Genomic DNA, 18,005 nt, shown 5'->3' with positions numbered 1-18,005 from the left:
GAAGGACATTTAAAAATCATCCGAGACCAAAGGATTAAAAACGAAGCCGTACGCAATCTTAAGTTCTTCAACATGCACGGACACACTTAATTCTTAATTTTTAAGTTTCTAGACTAAAATGCGATGCCAAAATAGTCACGTGATTTGTGATTTCCTGGACGCTGAGCGCTAGCTGCATGCCCGGATCAAGTTTGGAGAACAGACGGACAATATTTAAATGTCTTAAATGCAAACCACTTAAAACGATACTGTGGGATGGGATAAAGAGCTTCTTCCATCAGTTTAATCGCCTGTTGAGCGGAAATATTAATAGCTTACCGGTAAGGTCGAGAAGATTTTCATTTTCTGCCGGATTTAGTGGAAATGATATTTTACAATTTTCCCCCAAAAAATTTTCTTATACTGAGCCGAGGTTAAGACAGTTCGTAAAAAAGAAAAGAAATAAGCACACCGTAAGGAAAGAAAAGGAAGAGAAACGAAAGGAAAGAGAAAGAAATATGATAGGAAATTTCATTATATTTTTTCACCACTTAATATAGAAATTTTCGAACTTGAAATTGAAAGACAAAGTATTGGCATCGAGTTCAGTTGTGTTTTATGTCAAAACAAAGATGCTATGTTCTTCCCGGACGCTATAAAGTTTCCCGCCATGAGTACTTTTGTTGATAGTCAGAAGAAGAAAGAAAAACATCACTTCCTTGACCCGGCCTGACAATCATTTAATTCAAATAGTATTACAAACCATAGGTGAGCACGTCTGTTTGTTGGATATCTTTCGGGCTCAACTATATTGACACGTCGAACTTGGTTTCATTAAAAACACGTAAGCTTTAGGACAACATTAATTGCCGAACTTGACTCTCTTATTGTCGAAAGTACAAAACAAAGACTGAACTGGTTGATTATTTATTGGTATTTATTCACATCTTGAAGGCTGGTAAACAAAGAAAGCTAGCGTCAGTCTGGACCCCGGTGATAAAGCTATTTTGATAAAATTAAAAGTCACATTTTTCTTTGCTTTTTCGGTTTCAAAACAAATGAAAACGAAAAAGGTATAATTTTTCAAGGACATTAAACCAAACGTGACATTTTTATTTTACATTTACATCGAAACTGAGAGTTCTGAAGTATACGTTTAATTTTGCTTTCTAAAGCGTTTTTTCTCAATTGATGCTGCCTACGCCGCGCCACCTTCGCTTTGGATTCTAGTTTTGTTTGTTTTGTGGTTTCAACAGTTATCTTTTCGTATCCGGGGGAAACAACACATAACTACTCATAACCACTTAAAACACAAGTATCACCACCAATAATCCTTTTAAAAACACCTTCACAAATATCCCTAAGTTTAGAACTTCATTCAATGTAAAAAAAAGAATGTCTGAAACTTTAGACAAAGCACCCAACCGACTTCAGTAATATAGTCTTTTCATTTTGTTATCACAAAAAAATATTCTTCTTAAAGCAAATAAAACTTTGTTTATATTGTCATAAATGTATTCGGTAACCGATTATAAAGATATTTCACTTGATTTTATGAAATTTGAGGCGGGAAAAGTAGACGGTTAGTCCCCCCTGTGATAGTCAGCCAAGTGATACAAGGCGTGCAAGGGCTGGCGGGATTACCCACATGGCATTAGAAAACATGGCGGATCAATTCAGTACAGGTGTTGATGCAAGCTCAGAAATAACCGATGGAGATTCGAGAAAACGGCCTTTAGATGCTTCATCAGACATCCGTCAGCCTTTTAAGAGATCGAACTTTGGAGGTAGGTAGAATAATGATTATTTTTAATGCTTGTTCGTGTTGTTTATTGCTCAGTTGTGTTTGCTTCTCGTACTCTTTCGGACTTTGCAGTCTCGTCTTTATTTGCCTCGACAAGCATTCCTTCCCGTTTTTTACAACTTTATAAAGACAGGAAGAGCGATTTGCTCTTCTTTGAAGCGCTTGAGTTACTGCTGAAGAGTTACTGGTTGTTAAGTTTACAGCCATTACGTTGTCGAAGTGTCCGGTTTTGGGAGACTTGCAACTGAGATCAAACATAAACAAAAATCGTGTGCTCTTTGACACGAGCTAATCCAACTTCCAAGGCTTCATATTCCCTGTCTTCACATAGCAACACGTTCTGTATTCCTCGTAGAAGATAAGAATTAACTTGATCTTAAAGAATCAGCTGCCAATGTTGTCAGCCACAGACCTATTAGGAACAAGTCGATCTTTTTTCTTTCTTGCGCGGTTGGCTGATAAATTATTTATTCGCTTGGTCTGGCGGTGCTTTCTCAAAACCATGATGGATTCCCCTTTTTCTTATCACTAATTTTGCCATCTATGATGTCTTTCCACTTAGTTAAGAAAGCTAAAAACTCCTTTAAAGGCTCGACATTGTTATTATCTTGTCAAACGCATGAAAAAATTTTGGATACACGACTCGTTTTAATCGGTTTTTGCATGGATACTTTAAAACGTGGCTGCCACCGTAACACCCTGGATATTCTCTAAACTAAAATAAATTATGCGATCCCATTTATCTTTATTAAAACAATAAAGCCTAGAGGAGTTGTTATTACTGCTTATTGAATTTATTGTGTCGTTAAAATATATTTGGTGCGCGAGGTTTCCAATCGCTTTGCGATGGTTTTGGAAATGTTTCGTGTTTTATTTATGGTTCAAATCTCTTAATGTGGACGTTATGGTTTCATTAAAATGCTGCAAATTTATGAATACATTTACTGTTTTAGCATTAATCAGGCTTGGGACATCTGCAGGCAGCAATTCTATTGTAATGTAGAAGAAAATATATTTTCTGGTCAATCAAGCTGTTGTCGATCATCAAGGATTTCTAACTTTCCAGCCTTCATAATATGTCTTTCTTACCATTTACTCCAGGTATTCAAAATATCCTAATTCCATAATTTTCTTTCCTCTAGTTAAATTCATTTCTTATATTTCGTAGGAAGAGAATATTTATTGATTTACCAGCTTTGAACTTTAAGGAGTACAGTGTTTACAATATTTACATAAATACTAGAGATTCCATAGCTTGCATAGTTTTAGACTGTTTGAGTTTTTCTTGCTGAAAATGATACTATGCTGTAAATGTAGATCAGTTGGCGAAATCTGAACTGGATTTTTTGTTCAAGAGAATAAGATCCTAGTCTAGCTTCCTAGAAGTGAAAGCATATTTTGTATACACTTATTACCTATTCCAGGTGGTCTGTTAGCAGGACATCAATGTTTATGTCAGAAAAAAGACTTTACATTTTCTTCTAATTGAAAAGTCATTCCTTGTGATCTGATGCTTTTCCTTTGTCACTGAAATATTATGCAGATTACTAAAATGATAAGCAAATAGCAATCAGCATTTGTTTGTTGATCTTCGGCTTGTCAGTAAATTCTAATTTTGTCGAAAATGTATTTTATTACATATTTCCATGTTTTATCAAGAATTGACAGGTTGTTGGATTCTCTTAAGTTTGTTTTTGTAGATGTGGCCTTATTGTTGTGAATTGAAAATCATTCATTTTAATGATGAAAACCCCTCCATATTAGTAGTATTATCATGAATTATAGATCTACAAAGAAAAATCCAGAAATTCCGTAATGAATATAGATTTGATTCAGTAGATCATATAGCTCAGTCCCTTAAACTGTTGAAAAAATCCTTTTCACAAAATTAGTAGACTAGTTGCAATTCAAACAACTCTATTTGTGTTATCTTGAGACCTACTTTGTTTGTGGTTGAAGAACATGTATTATCTGTATTTTGGTAATTTCTAATTCCTAATCAATTCTGCTTTAAATTAAACTGAAAAGAAATTGCTTTTAAACTAAGTATTGATGAAGCCACATTCTGGTATCTATTTACATACTCTTTGCCACAGCAACAGAACAGAATTCTGACAATCCCGATCTCAGGATGGCCTAATAATTCACTCCTTAACACCTTATTTGCACTTCATAATCCCTCTCAAAACAAAATTAACAATTTTGCTTCACTAATTTTTCAGCGAAAGACAACAACTAGCTTGAGCTACTGGATCATTCTTTTAAAATTTTTTTATCTGTATTTACTAATTTCACTCCTTTAAGGTCATAATCATTACCAAAACAACTCTATTTGCCAGTCCTTTAAGTCATATAATTTATCATGCTGTCATATTGTTTAAAGAAACCTGGTCAAGACTAACCCAATTTTGTCTGACATTTAAGGGTTCTTTAAGGTTTCCAATGATTCAACTGCGACTCTAAAAGCTTTTTAGCTGCAGTACTAGTCTGTAGCACTCTGATGATGTACAATTTTGATTGACTCTCACAAAGTGAATTTACAGAATAACAGAACACACGTCAGTACAACCATATATTGTTAACTGTCAAGTAATCAATTATAGCTTTCTTTACCCTGAGGGTGTCTGTTTTAAGAGTGTTCCACCGTAATGAATAAAGTGGTATATTTTTTATTATTTTTCTCAGCATATGCATAAACTGGTTTGTTAGGTTAAGTGCTATCTGTAAGTCATTATGCATGCTCTTGAGTAGATTTCATATATTGCTAAGATTCAAGAGAGTATGGCAAGTTCAGAGGAACCTTTGTGTCGTTATTTATATAGATGTCTGTAAATCTGTTATAAAAAAAACCAATTTGAATTAGAGCTCTATTAGTTCCTTAATGAAAAAATATTTTGTCTTACCTTTTAGGACATTTTGCCTTAGGAAATCTAAGTCTAGGTGATTTGAAATATACTTTTTTACTAAACATATAGTGTATTAGGAGTATTAGTTGTGTACCATCATGCTTCACTGATCAATTTTGTTGATATTTGAGTGTTGTGTTGAGGTGAATGTTGATTGGAGCAGGAGGACAATTATCATAGTACTGGCTGTCCCTAGGGGCAGTCATTTTTGGACTTCATTCATTGATGAGATGTTGAGCATTTGAGAAGGCCTGTTCTTGTTTTTAAGTCTGTACTACACATTTTTCATCTCCGCAAGTCCTTTAGTTCCCTAACACACTTCATGATGGATTACTGGCTTGGTGTTGGCCTTTCACAGACAAGAAACCCCACCAGACAACATTTGCCAGGTTGTTTCATGAACATATCTGTTTACTGTTTTGATTTAAGTGTTAAAAAACCTGTTAAAGAATATTGAAACTGAATTTTTAAATTTTTTACTTTCATTGATTTTACCTCAGATATTTACCAAAAATTTAATTTAAAAACTCGTTTTTACTCATTTCAATAGAATTCCATCAGGTTTAAGTCTCATTTTTGTACTGTTTTGCCTTAAAAGGCATTTTCCAGAGTCTTTTTCTGGCATCTTTGTGTTCTGCAATTTAATTTTCAATTTCACTTTTTTTCCAAAATATCATATGTGCATGTGTTTGTGGTGATATCTGATTTTCCTGTAGTTTCATAGCTTAAAGATTTAAGAGGAACCAGAAGTATTCTTAAACCTTTTAAACATCTAATTAAAAGTGATGAAATGTTTCTTATTTTTCCTAAAGAGTTCAAATTACTTACAGATATTTTCTATTAGATATTTTTGTATTTAGAACCACCACATATAGCTTTGCCTAATAGTTTTTATGTACGAGATTGGATTTCACATTCTATCCTATGTAATAACAGAAGAGCACAACTCATACATGCTGTTCCTATATTTGCAATGTCAATGGTAATTAGATTCTTTAAAATTTTGAATTGTCATATCTTTCGATGTTTTCTCCAAGAGATAAAACTTTTTCAGTCACTGTGGAAAAAAATGAAGTAAAGAAAAAAATTGAAAAAATTTGTAAGAAAAATTATAAAACCACTGAATAATGATATTAGACAGTTGTAAATCTTTTAAGTCCAAAAAAAGCTTCTGTTTTTCATGTTTTAACTTTTACTTTTAGAAAAGCATCTTATGTCAAGTGAATATGATAATACAAGATGTTATCTATTTATTAGGTTTTAAACAAAACTAAAATAGAAGCTACTGTACTCTTTCTTGAGTGTCTTAGATTTAATTCCAATTAGACATTTCTTGAATTTATGCATCAGAGTTATGTACAGTACATGTAAAATTATTTTATATGAACCCAACAGTGTTGTATGAATTTAAAGATTATTTCCAAGGCTAAGGGCTAAAAGTAAGGGCTAGTCAGTTGCCAGTGACAAGACATCAATTTTGGTCAAAATGACTGACAAGGCAAGGATTTGACTGGACAAGTATTTTCAATTCTGGCCAGGAATTGTTCAATGACCTTCCCTTACTTTTGTCCCTGATAGTTTCTTCTAAAAACATGTGGATTAACCATTGATTTTCTTTGTTTTACAGCGGCCAAAAGTCCAATTCTGAAGATCCTAGTACCTAACTATGCAGCAGGGTCAATCATTGGTAAGGGGGGTCAAAACATCGCTCAGGTACAGCAGTCTACAGGTGCACGCATAAAACTATCACCAAACAACCACTATTACCCAGGCACTCAAGAACGCATAGGTCTCATCATAGGCGAAGTTGACACCATAATCACTATGTTGGACTTTGTTATTGACAAGATCAGACAAGAACCACAGGGGGCAAAGGTTAATTCTAATATCACATTTGATCGAGAGCGGGCTAAGCAGATGAAAATAGTTGTTCCAAATTCCACAGCAGGTATGATTATCGGTAAAGGAGGAACAGCTATAAAGTCAATAAGCGAACAAACCGGAGCAAGAATACAGATTTCACAAAAAGATGCTGATAGTGTCGCTGGGGAACGAGTTGTATGTGTAAGTGGAGAGGAGGACCAAGTTCAAGCAGCATGTGCCATTATCACTGCCAAAGTTCAGGAAGACCCTGAACACGCATTAAATAATAATATCATGTATACTGGTCTGACAACAAGTAGAGGAGGACACTCTAATGGTCACTTTGGTTCCAATCTACCATTAAGTGCCTTGTCAGGGTTTGGTGGACTTGGTCTGCCAAACACTGGCAGTCAAGGCTCGCAGGCAGCAGCCCCCAATCACATTCTCGCACAAGCAGCACTCATGCAGAGTGGGAGTAACGCATTAAGTAGTGCACTAGGTATGCCACCTACCACCACCGCCACCACCAGCTCAAGTATCCATTCATCTGCAACACTAGAAATCACTGTTCCTGATGAATTAATTGGGGCTATTCTAGGGAAGGGTGGTAAGACCATCAATGAATTCATGCAGTATAGTGGAGCAAGGATTCAGGTATCCCAAAAAGGGGAATTCGTCCCAGGTACAAGTAACCGTAAAGTAGTCATAACTGGTGATGTTCAAGCTGCACAGCTAGCTCATTTCCTTATCACCCAGCGGCTTCAACAAGTTGAAGCAGAGCGATTAGTTTCTCCACCACATCGAGCATAAACAACAAGGTTTTTAGATCGAGTAGAATATTAAATTGTTTTACATGAATGTGAATACAGAGATGCAAAAAAATAATGATGATTATCTCTGGTTTGAATTAGTCTTTCCTGAAGATTTCTATTCTTAAAGAATGAAAAAAAGTGGCCAGAATTGCTACATGTTTTAGATAGGATTTTTCCCATCATTGCTGTGGGGGTTGAATTCTACAGTACAAAATATTGCAAAAAGAAAACAAAAAACAAAAAAGACACTGGCTAGAGACAATCTATTGTTCACATCAAATATTTATCCTCCTACGCTCAGTCGTTGTGCAGTTGCCTTTTTGCAAACCATCACTTTGGAAATGCTTTTTAAAAATCAGCATTATTTATGTATGTGTAAGGAAAAATGCCTTGAGAATGGATGCCCATAGATTGCACTTATCAATGTTAGCCACAGGGTAGGAGAGCAAACCAGCTAAGGGATTTTGACGAAGAACCACTGCCCAACGTCCCTGAAGAACAACACTTTTGACTTTATTGGCTTCTAACAAGAAGATAAAAACTTGGAAAAGATTCACAGTTGATTTCAGTGGGTTCGATTAGTTGAAAGTTTGAATGACCATACCGCATAGTTTATCTCGCAAATTTCAATTCCAATGGGATTGCCCTCCCCACCCTATATTCCTGGGGCTTACAGTTGTCAAGTGCACACTGTCATCATCTTTTGCCATGTACATAAAGACCATTGCTGAAACCTTTCTCTTTCAGTTGTACATCTTTCTAAGAATTACAAATGTTATTCAGAAAAATTGCAATTCCAGACTGTACATTAGGCTTCGCAGTTTATCTTTTTTATTATTTATTACTCACCTAGTAATTATAACTTCTCATAGAAAAATATATATGTGGAAGGAAGTCTAGAGAATTATTATTTTGGTCATTTTTAAGTAAAAATAAATCAAAAATATTAATCCTTTTTAATTCGCTTGTTCTAGCAATCATTTTGTATGTTTCACTCATCGTACCTCGCTCAGTCTCATATATTCACATTTCATGTACATATTTCATTTGATATTTTATTCGATCACCAATCATTTTCATCCCTGGACTGCATTTCATGTTTTACACTTTCATCAAAACCCTTTCATCATCAAGATCATTTTCCTTATTTGTTTCTAATAGCTGTAATACATGTAGTTTTTGATTATTGTTAATTTTTTTCCCACATATTCATATTGCTGTTATTAATCAATTGATTAATGTCAATCAGTTAAATCAATTAGATAGTTTTGGTAGTTTCATATAATTATTACCCAAACAAGAACCCCAAGCAATATCAATTGGAAAGTTTTGAATACATAAACACAAGACTTCTTGTACAGGCTTGACCTTTGTTGTTGAGGAAAAAGCTATCTCATTATAGCAATTTTAAATACCAGAGTGAAATCCCTTTATGTATCTTACATTATTCTCAAGCCTATGCGAGTAAAACTTTTGTGAAATAGAATATTAAATTGTTCAAACTGTAAAAGGGTAAAATATATGATTTGCTAAAGTTTGCAGGATTTTCTGATTGCACTTTACATAGAAGTTTCAACATCGTTAGATAAGACCTAATATTCATAATATAAATTGTATGTACCATTTTGGGCTTTCTCGTAGTTGGGTTTCAGTTTAATTTTTGTAGATGGCTGTAAAACTCTTGCACCAAAATTTATGATTGACTTGCTAAAATGATTCAATACATTCTTAAATGGTCATTCCTTTAGCTTTAGTTATTAGCAAGTTGGACATATCTTATATCATTATATTCTCTTATGACTCTTGCAGATAGTGAATTGCTTTTTCATCATGACATTCAGATGTACTATATTTGATTTTAGTAAGTTCGCTTTGTGTGGAAAAATGTTTGAGATTTTGATTTTTTTGACTAAGCGTAGGGCTGCAAATTACACAGTTTCAAAGCCAAGTATCATTAGGAAATGTTAGGAAAAAATTACGAAGATTCTGCCAAAAATTGTGATTTTTCTTGTGAAATACCCTGACAGTATTAAGATATATTCTCCATGAACAGGCTATGCACTTTTGAGGCAAATTTTGATTGTGCTGAAAAACTTTGCTAAATTGAGCTTATTGCTTACGCATTTGTTCACATCATTTCTGGGTTACATCGTTGCCATAGCAACTGTTTTTTTGTAACAATCATTAACAGCTTAGATAGATTTTTAATAATAAAATAAAAAACATATCCTTAGTAGATTGATCTAAAAATCAACTGCCATTTTTATAAGGTAACATCCAACAACTGTACTTGAATGTTCAATGGTATATTAGAAGGGTAGTCAGCCTATATTGCACCTTACTCTATCAGTGTACTATCAGCTGTAATTTCAATCTAATCACATATTGGCTATTCCAAGGTGAAGGAAAAAAGGTGGGTCAAGTTGTCATTGCAGTGCATTGTGGGGCTGTTTTGGGGGACACACTTCCAAGATGGCAGCTATTTTGTTCCCCAAAACCCACTACAATAACAACTCAACCCAGTTTTTTCATCAACCTCGGCATGGCCAATAATAACAATCATTATGATATATTTTTAATAATCGTGTGATCATGCATCAAGGTACATCAAGACATCTGTATCATCACAAAATGAACACTGAACTTTCATGAACGATATCCACAATCATGTAATCATCTCATGATCGGTCTTATCAATTTTAGTGTACCTTGCTTGTTACTGGTTTTCATTTATTTCATATATGTTCATGTACTCTTCATTGCACATGTACAATTATCATGTAATAAAAGTATACTGTCAGGTCATACTCTGTTTTCTCTGATCATTGCCTCAAACGTGCCATCACCCATGCTTTTTCTATTTCTTATCACTGGGTCTTCAATTCCCACTTCTACCTGTGTTTCAAAAACATTTCTACGTGCTCATGTCACATCCATGGTTTTTTTTGCCACAAACTACCCATTCTTCCATAAATAAGGTGTAAGGAAATGTTATGTTGAAAAAGAGTTTTGGGATTGGGTAAACACAATTATCAAACTCATTAATAATGCATGAGGAAAACAACAGAAATCATGACCGTGAAGAGTGTTGTAAATCTGATAGAAAACTGTGTTCATTTGCATAAACTTTAAGTTGGATTTTCTTGGCCAAATTCACTTTCATTTTGAAAATTTTAGTGAAACACAAAGGAACTAACCTAGACGTTTGATAAGTCATATACAGTATTCGTGTCCGTGTTGTGTCAGATATACAGTCACTCGGCTACTCCTCGGTTGTATATCTGATACAACACGGCCACTCATACTGTATATATTACTAATAATTTAACTAGCCCTTCACAAGCACACGCTCACCAATAACAAATCACTTCATTCTCCCACTGCACCATACATTCCTAACACAATAATAATCTATTGGCCATTCCAGTGGGGTGCAGAAACTTGTAAAGAGTAGGACTTGCCCTGAAGAAGGACAGAATTGATTTTTTCAAAGAGTGTACCACCTTTGGAAAGCCAAATAAACCTTTGGTTTTGTGTAGGTGTGAATCACAGTCCCAAACTTGTCAATAGGCCTACCTTCGCTGCTATAAACCTTATTAGCAAATGTTTTCACATCTGTCTTTCCTTAATTTTTTAAAAAAGTTATCTATAATATATGTGAAACGAGATGTCTAAAATAGGCTGTCATCAATTAATTACATTCATTGGTCTTTCATTCCCACTCGGACAAGTCTTCAGTATTAATTATGGAGGATAGAACTATGTAAGACATCCTACACTTTGGCTAGCACATTTAATGTGATAGCATATAACGTCAAGTTTTGATGCAATTTTATAATTTGGTAAGGAGAAAAATGTCACTTCTATTTCAACAAGCCATCTATTTCATCGACTGAATAAAATCTCATTCAATATTCAAAGTGTGGACTGTATCATTATTGCATTACTATTCCATTAACTTTACTCTCTCAAATTATTATCCTATCCTACAACAAACACATTTTATTGCAGTTGGCTAAAATACCAGGAATGAATATACCTGTTTTCCTTGTCCTACTGGAATGACCTCATCTCATTTTATGCAAACAGCTGTTACTTAAAAAACTGGGCACTCAAAAACTAATGCACAGTTCTTAAATTTATCCATACATGTATGAAAAAAATACTAGTTTTGTAGTGCTTTTCATAAGGTATTTTGGTATCAACTATCTAATTGTCAAATTCACTCAAGCATGAACCAAACAAAGACGCATAGAGGCATTTGCTTTCGTTCCTAACGTTCTGCTCAAGTAATAATCACTATTTGTGCAAAATAGTGCAATCAGACAATGCATTTTGGTTTCATTGAATGGAAATACCTGGCTGGCCCAAACTCTGTTTGATGTTAGCCAAAAAAGAAAAGGCATTCAGATTTTAACAACTTGTTTAGTTTGCTTATTTATTATTCTATCATCTTTGTTATAAACGTGGACAAATTAACAGAATAAGAGGCATGGTTACTGCGACAGTATAGCTCTATTACTGCAGACCCAAGATGCATTGCTCAATGCTGTCAAAACACCCCGAGCCTGGAAAATTTTGACTTGGCCATGCATTTTCACAAGAAATATTACAATATTATTATTATTAATGCATGCAGACATTTACAAGAAACTAAAATGTTGCCAGACCTAAGTATGCAAGACCTGTTATACAGGTAAAGGAATCTTCAATTTGTTTGTTAAATTCAGGTAGGTGTGGTGTTTCACATGATTTTGCCAAATAAAATATTAATTTCACAAGTGTCCCAGTTCTTGATCACCAAATATATTTATTTCTATAAAGTTTGTCACCAAAAACCTACAAAACTGAGATTGCTAAGGATGATTTCATAATCAACTAGCAATAAGCTTTTTGATACAAACTTACTGTAGCTTTAGGATGCCTACCAGATGGGAAACAGTCTCAGCTTTGTGGCTATGATGGTGATTAATTGCCCTATTTCACTATGACGTCACTGCTTGTTTATGTGGGGGATAGAATCGCCAAATTTAATGAAAATTCAACAAAATTTGCTCCTTGCGAAACAGTTTAATCTTTGTGGATTGACACAGGGTTTAGAACAATTTTCTGTGAATTTCCGTTGATTTGACCCCCTCCAACGACCATGATCCAGAAATGAGGCAATTTCATTAAGGATAAACAAAAGATTTTATTCTGGTACGCGATGTTTTCTTCTTTTACACTGTAAAAAAATAGTTACCGGAGAGCCAAAGAAATACAACAGAATAGTTGAAACTGTTTCTCGAGGATCTAGTTGTATGTCACGTGCAGAGCTGTGGATTAAGAGGGGCGCTTGTTTGCAAGAGATTAGGAAGGGTCAGCCCTTCACTCTTGGGTAATCTCCAACTTAAAAACTTCCTGTGAAATATGTCAAGCAAATAAAGCAAGGCCAGGTTTTTTTGCCAACTGCCTACTATTTAACTGGCTACTAACATAGCTAGAATTAAACACCTTAGATAAAATTTAAGGAATGCTACAAATAGACCAAAATTATTAATCTTGAACTTTTATTTCTCACCCTCAAATACTGAATGCTTACAGTCAAAGTTAAAGCACAAAGTTACTTGAAAAAAACCTTGGGCTTGTACTAGGCAATGATGAAGCTGGAGTAAACTAAATATAACTAGTGAAGTTAATCAAATCTTTCACTTTAATCTTGGTATGACAAGATAACTCGAACGCAGTGTTTCTAATGTTCTGTAAGGTCAATGCTTCTTGGCTTACAGGCTTCTTTATATGACCAACAAACATTAATGCATAATAGAGTACTCCTAATAAGCAGTTAAGTATGCAAGGTCAAGTATTGAGCTTCATTTTAACATCTTAATCAACTTCCTCCATTTTGGACGAGTCATCTCCTTCATCTCCTTCAAGTGGTGGCATGTCTTCTACACTGGCATCTTCAGTAGCAGCTGAAAAATGATAATAAAAAAATTACCAAAATAGTATACTTTATGCACAATGACACAAAGATAAATCAAAAGAAATCCCTTATCACATAAAGTTGTAAATTCATGGTTGTATTTGTGAGTAAGTTCCCTACCTTCTGCCTCGGCATCCTCATCAATTCCCAAACCAAGTCCGATCATTCTGTAGATACGTCCAGCATGTACCTGTGGGTCTTCCAAGGTGAATCCAGATGACATCAGAGCAGTTTCGTAAAGAAGCATGACAAGATCTTTGACAGACTTGTCGTTCTTGTTGGTCTCAACCTTGGTTCTCAGGGTCTCCATGATGGAATGATCAGGATTGATTTCGAGATGCTTCTTGGCAGCCATGTATCCGAGGGTGCTGTTGTCACGCAAGGCTTGGGCTTTCATGATACGTTCCATGTTGGCTGTCCATCCAAACTGACTGGTGACGATACAGCATGGTGATGACACCAATCGAGATGAGACCACAACCTTTTCTACCTTCTTGTCCAAGATGTCCTTGATAACCTGCACACAAACATACAATGATTTAAGTATGAATAACATATTTCACTAATCAGATTCCTCTCTTCATCTTTCCTCCCCCCACCATCACCAAAAGAAAACAATATACAACGCATCTTACACACCTAATAATTATGACTAACCTTGCAGAGATTTTCAAATTGTGCATTCTTTTCTTCACGCTTCTTCTTCTCATCTTCATCTTCTGGGAGCTCCAGACCTTCCTTGGTTACACTGACCAATTTCTTGCCATCATATTCCTTCAATTGCTGGACAGCGTATTCATCGATGGGCTCAACCATGTAGAGCACTTCAAATCCACGCTTCTTGACTCTTTCAACAAAGGCAGAGTGTGCAACTTGATCTCTGCTCTCTCCAGTGATGAAGTAGATATCCTTCTGGTTTTCTTTCATGCGTGAAACGTAATCCTTTAATGATGTCATCTCGTCACCAGATGTAGAGGAATGGTATCTTATTAATTCAGCAATCTTGTTTCGGTTGACGCTGTCTTCGTGGATGCCAAGTTTAATGTTCTTGCTGAATTGCTCATACATCTTCTTGTAATTGTCTTTGTCCTCTGCAATTTCTGCAAAAAGTTCCAAACACTTTTTGACGAGGTTCTTGCGGATGACTTTCAAGATCTTGTTCTGCTGAAGCATTTCTCTTGAAATGTTCAAAGGCAGATCCTCGGAGTCGACAACACCCTTAATGAATCCCAAATACTCAGGAATTAAGTCCTCGCAATTGTCCATAATAAATACTCTGCGTACATACAACTTGATGTTGTTACGCTTCTTCTTGTTCTCAAAGAGGTCGAAAGGAGCTCTTCGTGGGACAAACAGCAGTGCTCTGAACTCCAACTGCCCTTCAACGGAGAAGTGCTTGACGGCCAAGTGATCTTCCCAGTCGTTGGTCAAACTCTTGTAGAACTCTCCATATTCCTCATTCGTGATCTCATCAGAATTTCTCATCCAGATGGGCTTGGTCTTATTAAGCACCTCTAGATCAGTGTATTTTTCCTTAATTTTCTTCTTCTTTTTCTCCTTTTCCTTTTCTCCCTCTTCATCGACATCCTCAATCTTTGGCTTTTCTGTGTCTTCCTCCTCCTCTTCCTTTTTCTCCTCTTCCTTTTTCTCCTCTTCCTCTTCATCATCACTTACTTCCTTCTCTCGCTCTTTCTCAAGCTGTAGAGAAAAAAATGAACCAGATTCAATCAATCTTGTGGCATTTCTGTCTTCATGTCTCAACCAATTAATAATATTATTCATAATTTATCCACAGTTCCTAACTATATTCATGTATATGGCTGCAAATAAGTGCTGCTCATTGGCAAATATCTGTTAAAAAGATGACTTGACTTGTAAATAATCTGTCTTGGCCAGACATTAGACCGAACACATTTTATCAAAATATAAGTAAATAATATCTATTTTTTTATCCTCAACCCTTGGTTTTTTACATATCTCTGGCCCAACAAAGTACCTTCTTATCGATTTTTTGTTGTTGTGGCAATCAGGAACCACAATGTATATTGGGCTACATGAGACTCACTACTGACCAGCTCTAAATAAGACTTATGATAAACTCATTTGGTAGAGCGCTTGTTCAGGTCATGGGTTGGATTCCATCTTAAGTCTTGGATTTTTTCTGAATTTTTCTCACATAGAAACTGCATTGATGTGTCACTTCAATGTTCCATTCAGTTTAAATTTTACTAATTTCAAAACAAAATTCAAAGGTAAAAAGAAATCCAATTTACCTGAAGATAGATTGGATAGCCAATGAATTGGCTGTGCTTCTTGATGGTTTCCTTGATTTTCTTATCATCCAGGTATTCAGTCTGATCCTCCTTCATGTAAAGGACAATCTTGGTACCCCGCCCAAGAGGTTCTCCAGTATCACGGCGAACTGTGAATGAGCCACCAGCTGCAGACTCCCAGATGTACTGCTCATCATCGTTATGTTTGGTGTATACTACTACTCTATTTGCAACCAGATAAGCCGAGTAGAAACCGACACCAAATTGACCAATCATAGAAATGTCTGCACCAGCCTAAATAATAAATAAATAAAATGCAAGAACTGTTACCAATATCAATCAACATTTTCTGTTTCTAGATTCTTGTCACTTGAGTAGATTGGGTATCTTACCAGGGTTGCAGCAAGGGGGAGGGGTGACCACCCCCAGGATGTTACTAAGGTACTAAAATTATTAAATTTCCCTTTTTATCTTTGGGGCTCCCTGTGGATTAGGCAGGATTTTTCACACTCAAACACGTGCGCTTGCCCCTCCAACTCTTATGCTCTTACTACACCACTGTAGTCCCTTCTTCAAAAACCCAGCATGCTAAGCCAAAATGGCCACTTTACAAACAAGCAAGACACAGCAGAGTTTTGAATTTTTATCCAATTAGCAAAATTTCTCCTCTATCTAAGACATCTCATTATTAGAAAATTTGGGCATGTTTCAGAACCGAAATCATGAGCTTTTGAAAGAGCCAAAAATTTACAAAGGATGTATGTTTATGGTGGAAGCAATTGATTTGTCAACTTACATTTTTAAACAAAAATAACATACCTTAAGAGCTTCCATGAAAGACTTGGTACCACTCTTAGCGATGGTTCCCAGGTTGTTGACCAGGTCAGCCTTGGTCATACCAATACCAGTATCCCTGATGATCAAACAGTTTTGTTCTTTCAAGGGAATGATCTCGATTTTAAGATCCTTGCAGGAATCCAACTTGCTTGGGTCTGTCAAACTCTCATAACGAATCTTATCCAGAGCCTGTAGGTTCCAAAAAAGGATGAAAGTTATATTTTTGCATTCAAGACAAGTTGCTATTCAATTTTGTAAATATCTCGTAAAATCTAGCATCCAAACTGTCCACTATAAAGTATACTTTCATTATGCAGTGTCCAAATTACAAATATCATACCCAACACTTGACTGAAATTTTAGGGATCTCTGACCCATTTATATTAGAAATTACAACATATATTGTTACATATAAATGCAAGATTTAGATTTCCAAGCATATTGCATTTTTAGTTCCATCGTTTAAAAGTTCGTAAACTTTTAAATTGAAAGCAGCAAAGAGGGGTGGAAAAGTCCACGTGGGGAGAAGATTAACTTTGATCAGGATTGTGCAATAAGTTCTGAAGTTTACTAAATTTTAAATTTATGTAATAATTCTAAAAGAAATGAATGTTACTTGGTTATTCTGACCTAAATCGCAGTTAAATAACCCGTGTTTAATTTAAGAAATTGTGTTTTTGGCTGATATTGGTATTTCCTTTTAACGCGAGCACATGTATAAGCTGCCAAGCGTCCCATGTGCTTCCACGAAAACTCCTAATTACAAGAATTAAAAGTTTTATTCCATGAGTTTGAAGACATTTTAATATATAATACCCCAAATTAGTCAAAATACGGGTCATGTGCTGTACTTGAATCAAAAATTTAAGCGAAAACGAGTGAATTTGAAGTCAGGTTAGACGTTTGAATGAAAAAGCCGGTAGTTCTTGCACTTCCGCACAAGATCACTTCGGACTCGAAAAAATTTCTCTTATGAACGGAGATTTTAATAAAACTAGTAAATATTAGAGTGATAAGCTGTTTTAGGTTTTAAATGTGGATCAGAGATCTCTAAAGATGAAGGAAAGCTGAGTCATTCTCGACCATCCCACTTTAAAGCCACGACTCGTTCAAACCATGCTGTCAAACTCAACGATCACGAAAGCATGCTTTTACGAGGAATATTAAAGCTTATCAAACACGTTCTTAAAATTTCAAGTCTATAGAGATTTTTACAATCGAGATAAAAAACATATTTGACTTACATCAGATGCGTTTGAGATCAATTCTCGAAGAAAGATCTCCTTATTCGAGTAGAAAGTATTGATGATCAAGCTCATCAACTGGGCAATTTCTGCCTGGAAAGCGAAGGTTTCGGCTTCAGCTTCCTCCTCCATTTGCTGCACTTCTTCAATTTCTGCCATGTTTCTCTAAGGATCGATGTGTAGAGAGCTGAAAATTAAGTGAAACGAAGTCTCCTCGAAGGACAAAAATTCTGCCTTTCAATTTTTTCAAGCCAGCAACTGCACGTGCGAAGGCGATGTCGAAATTTAAAGCATCGTGGAACATTCTAGATTGTTCTAGAGC

At 35.4% G+C, this 18,005-nt stretch overlaps 2 protein-coding genes across 3 annotated transcripts; one reads left to right on the top strand and one right to left on the bottom strand.

Moving 5' to 3' along the window:
* The first annotated feature begins 1,612 nt into the window (after positions 1-1,612).
* LOC116301726 (RNA-binding protein Nova-1) lies at positions 1,613-10,169 on the top strand. 2 transcript variants are annotated; one of them, XM_031710829.2, is made up of 2 exons: positions 1,613-1,766; positions 6,317-10,169. In XM_031710829.2, exons 1-2 carry the CDS (start codon positions 1,628-1,630, stop codon positions 7,360-7,362), a joined length of 1,185 nt encoding a protein of 394 aa, XP_031566689.1. In that variant the 5' UTR covers positions 1,613-1,627; the 3' UTR covers positions 7,363-10,169. The 2 variants fall into 2 exon arrangements, with proteins under 2 accessions (XP_031566689.1, XP_031566690.1); XM_031710830.2 differs by lacking the exon at positions 1,613-1,766 and adding an exon at positions 4,874-5,078.
* A 2,727-nt stretch (positions 10,170-12,896) lies between these two features.
* On the bottom strand, positions 12,897-17,970 carry LOC116301725 (heat shock protein HSP 90-beta). The gene is made up of 6 exons (XM_031710828.2): positions 17,684-17,970; positions 16,422-16,628; positions 15,603-15,896; positions 13,987-15,027; positions 13,450-13,846; positions 12,897-13,318 (listed from the first exon to the last, which is right to left on the bottom strand). Exons 1-6 carry the CDS (start codon positions 17,840-17,842, stop codon positions 13,230-13,232), a joined length of 2,187 nt encoding a protein of 728 aa, XP_031566688.1. The 5' UTR covers positions 17,843-17,970; the 3' UTR covers positions 12,897-13,229.
* Between the last annotated feature and the right edge of the window lie 35 nt (positions 17,971-18,005).

This window comes from Actinia tenebrosa, unplaced genomic scaffold, assembly GCF_029948245.1.
Source record: "Actinia tenebrosa isolate PJP-AT-01 unplaced genomic scaffold, QUT_ActTen_1.0 PGA_scaffold8__29_contigs__length_14323225, whole genome shotgun sequence".
NCBI classification, from domain to species: domain Eukaryota; kingdom Metazoa; phylum Cnidaria; class Anthozoa; order Actiniaria; family Actiniidae; genus Actinia; species Actinia tenebrosa.
The sequence above is the reverse complement of the archived record's forward strand: the minus strand, read 5'-3'. Positions and strand labels throughout refer to the sequence as shown.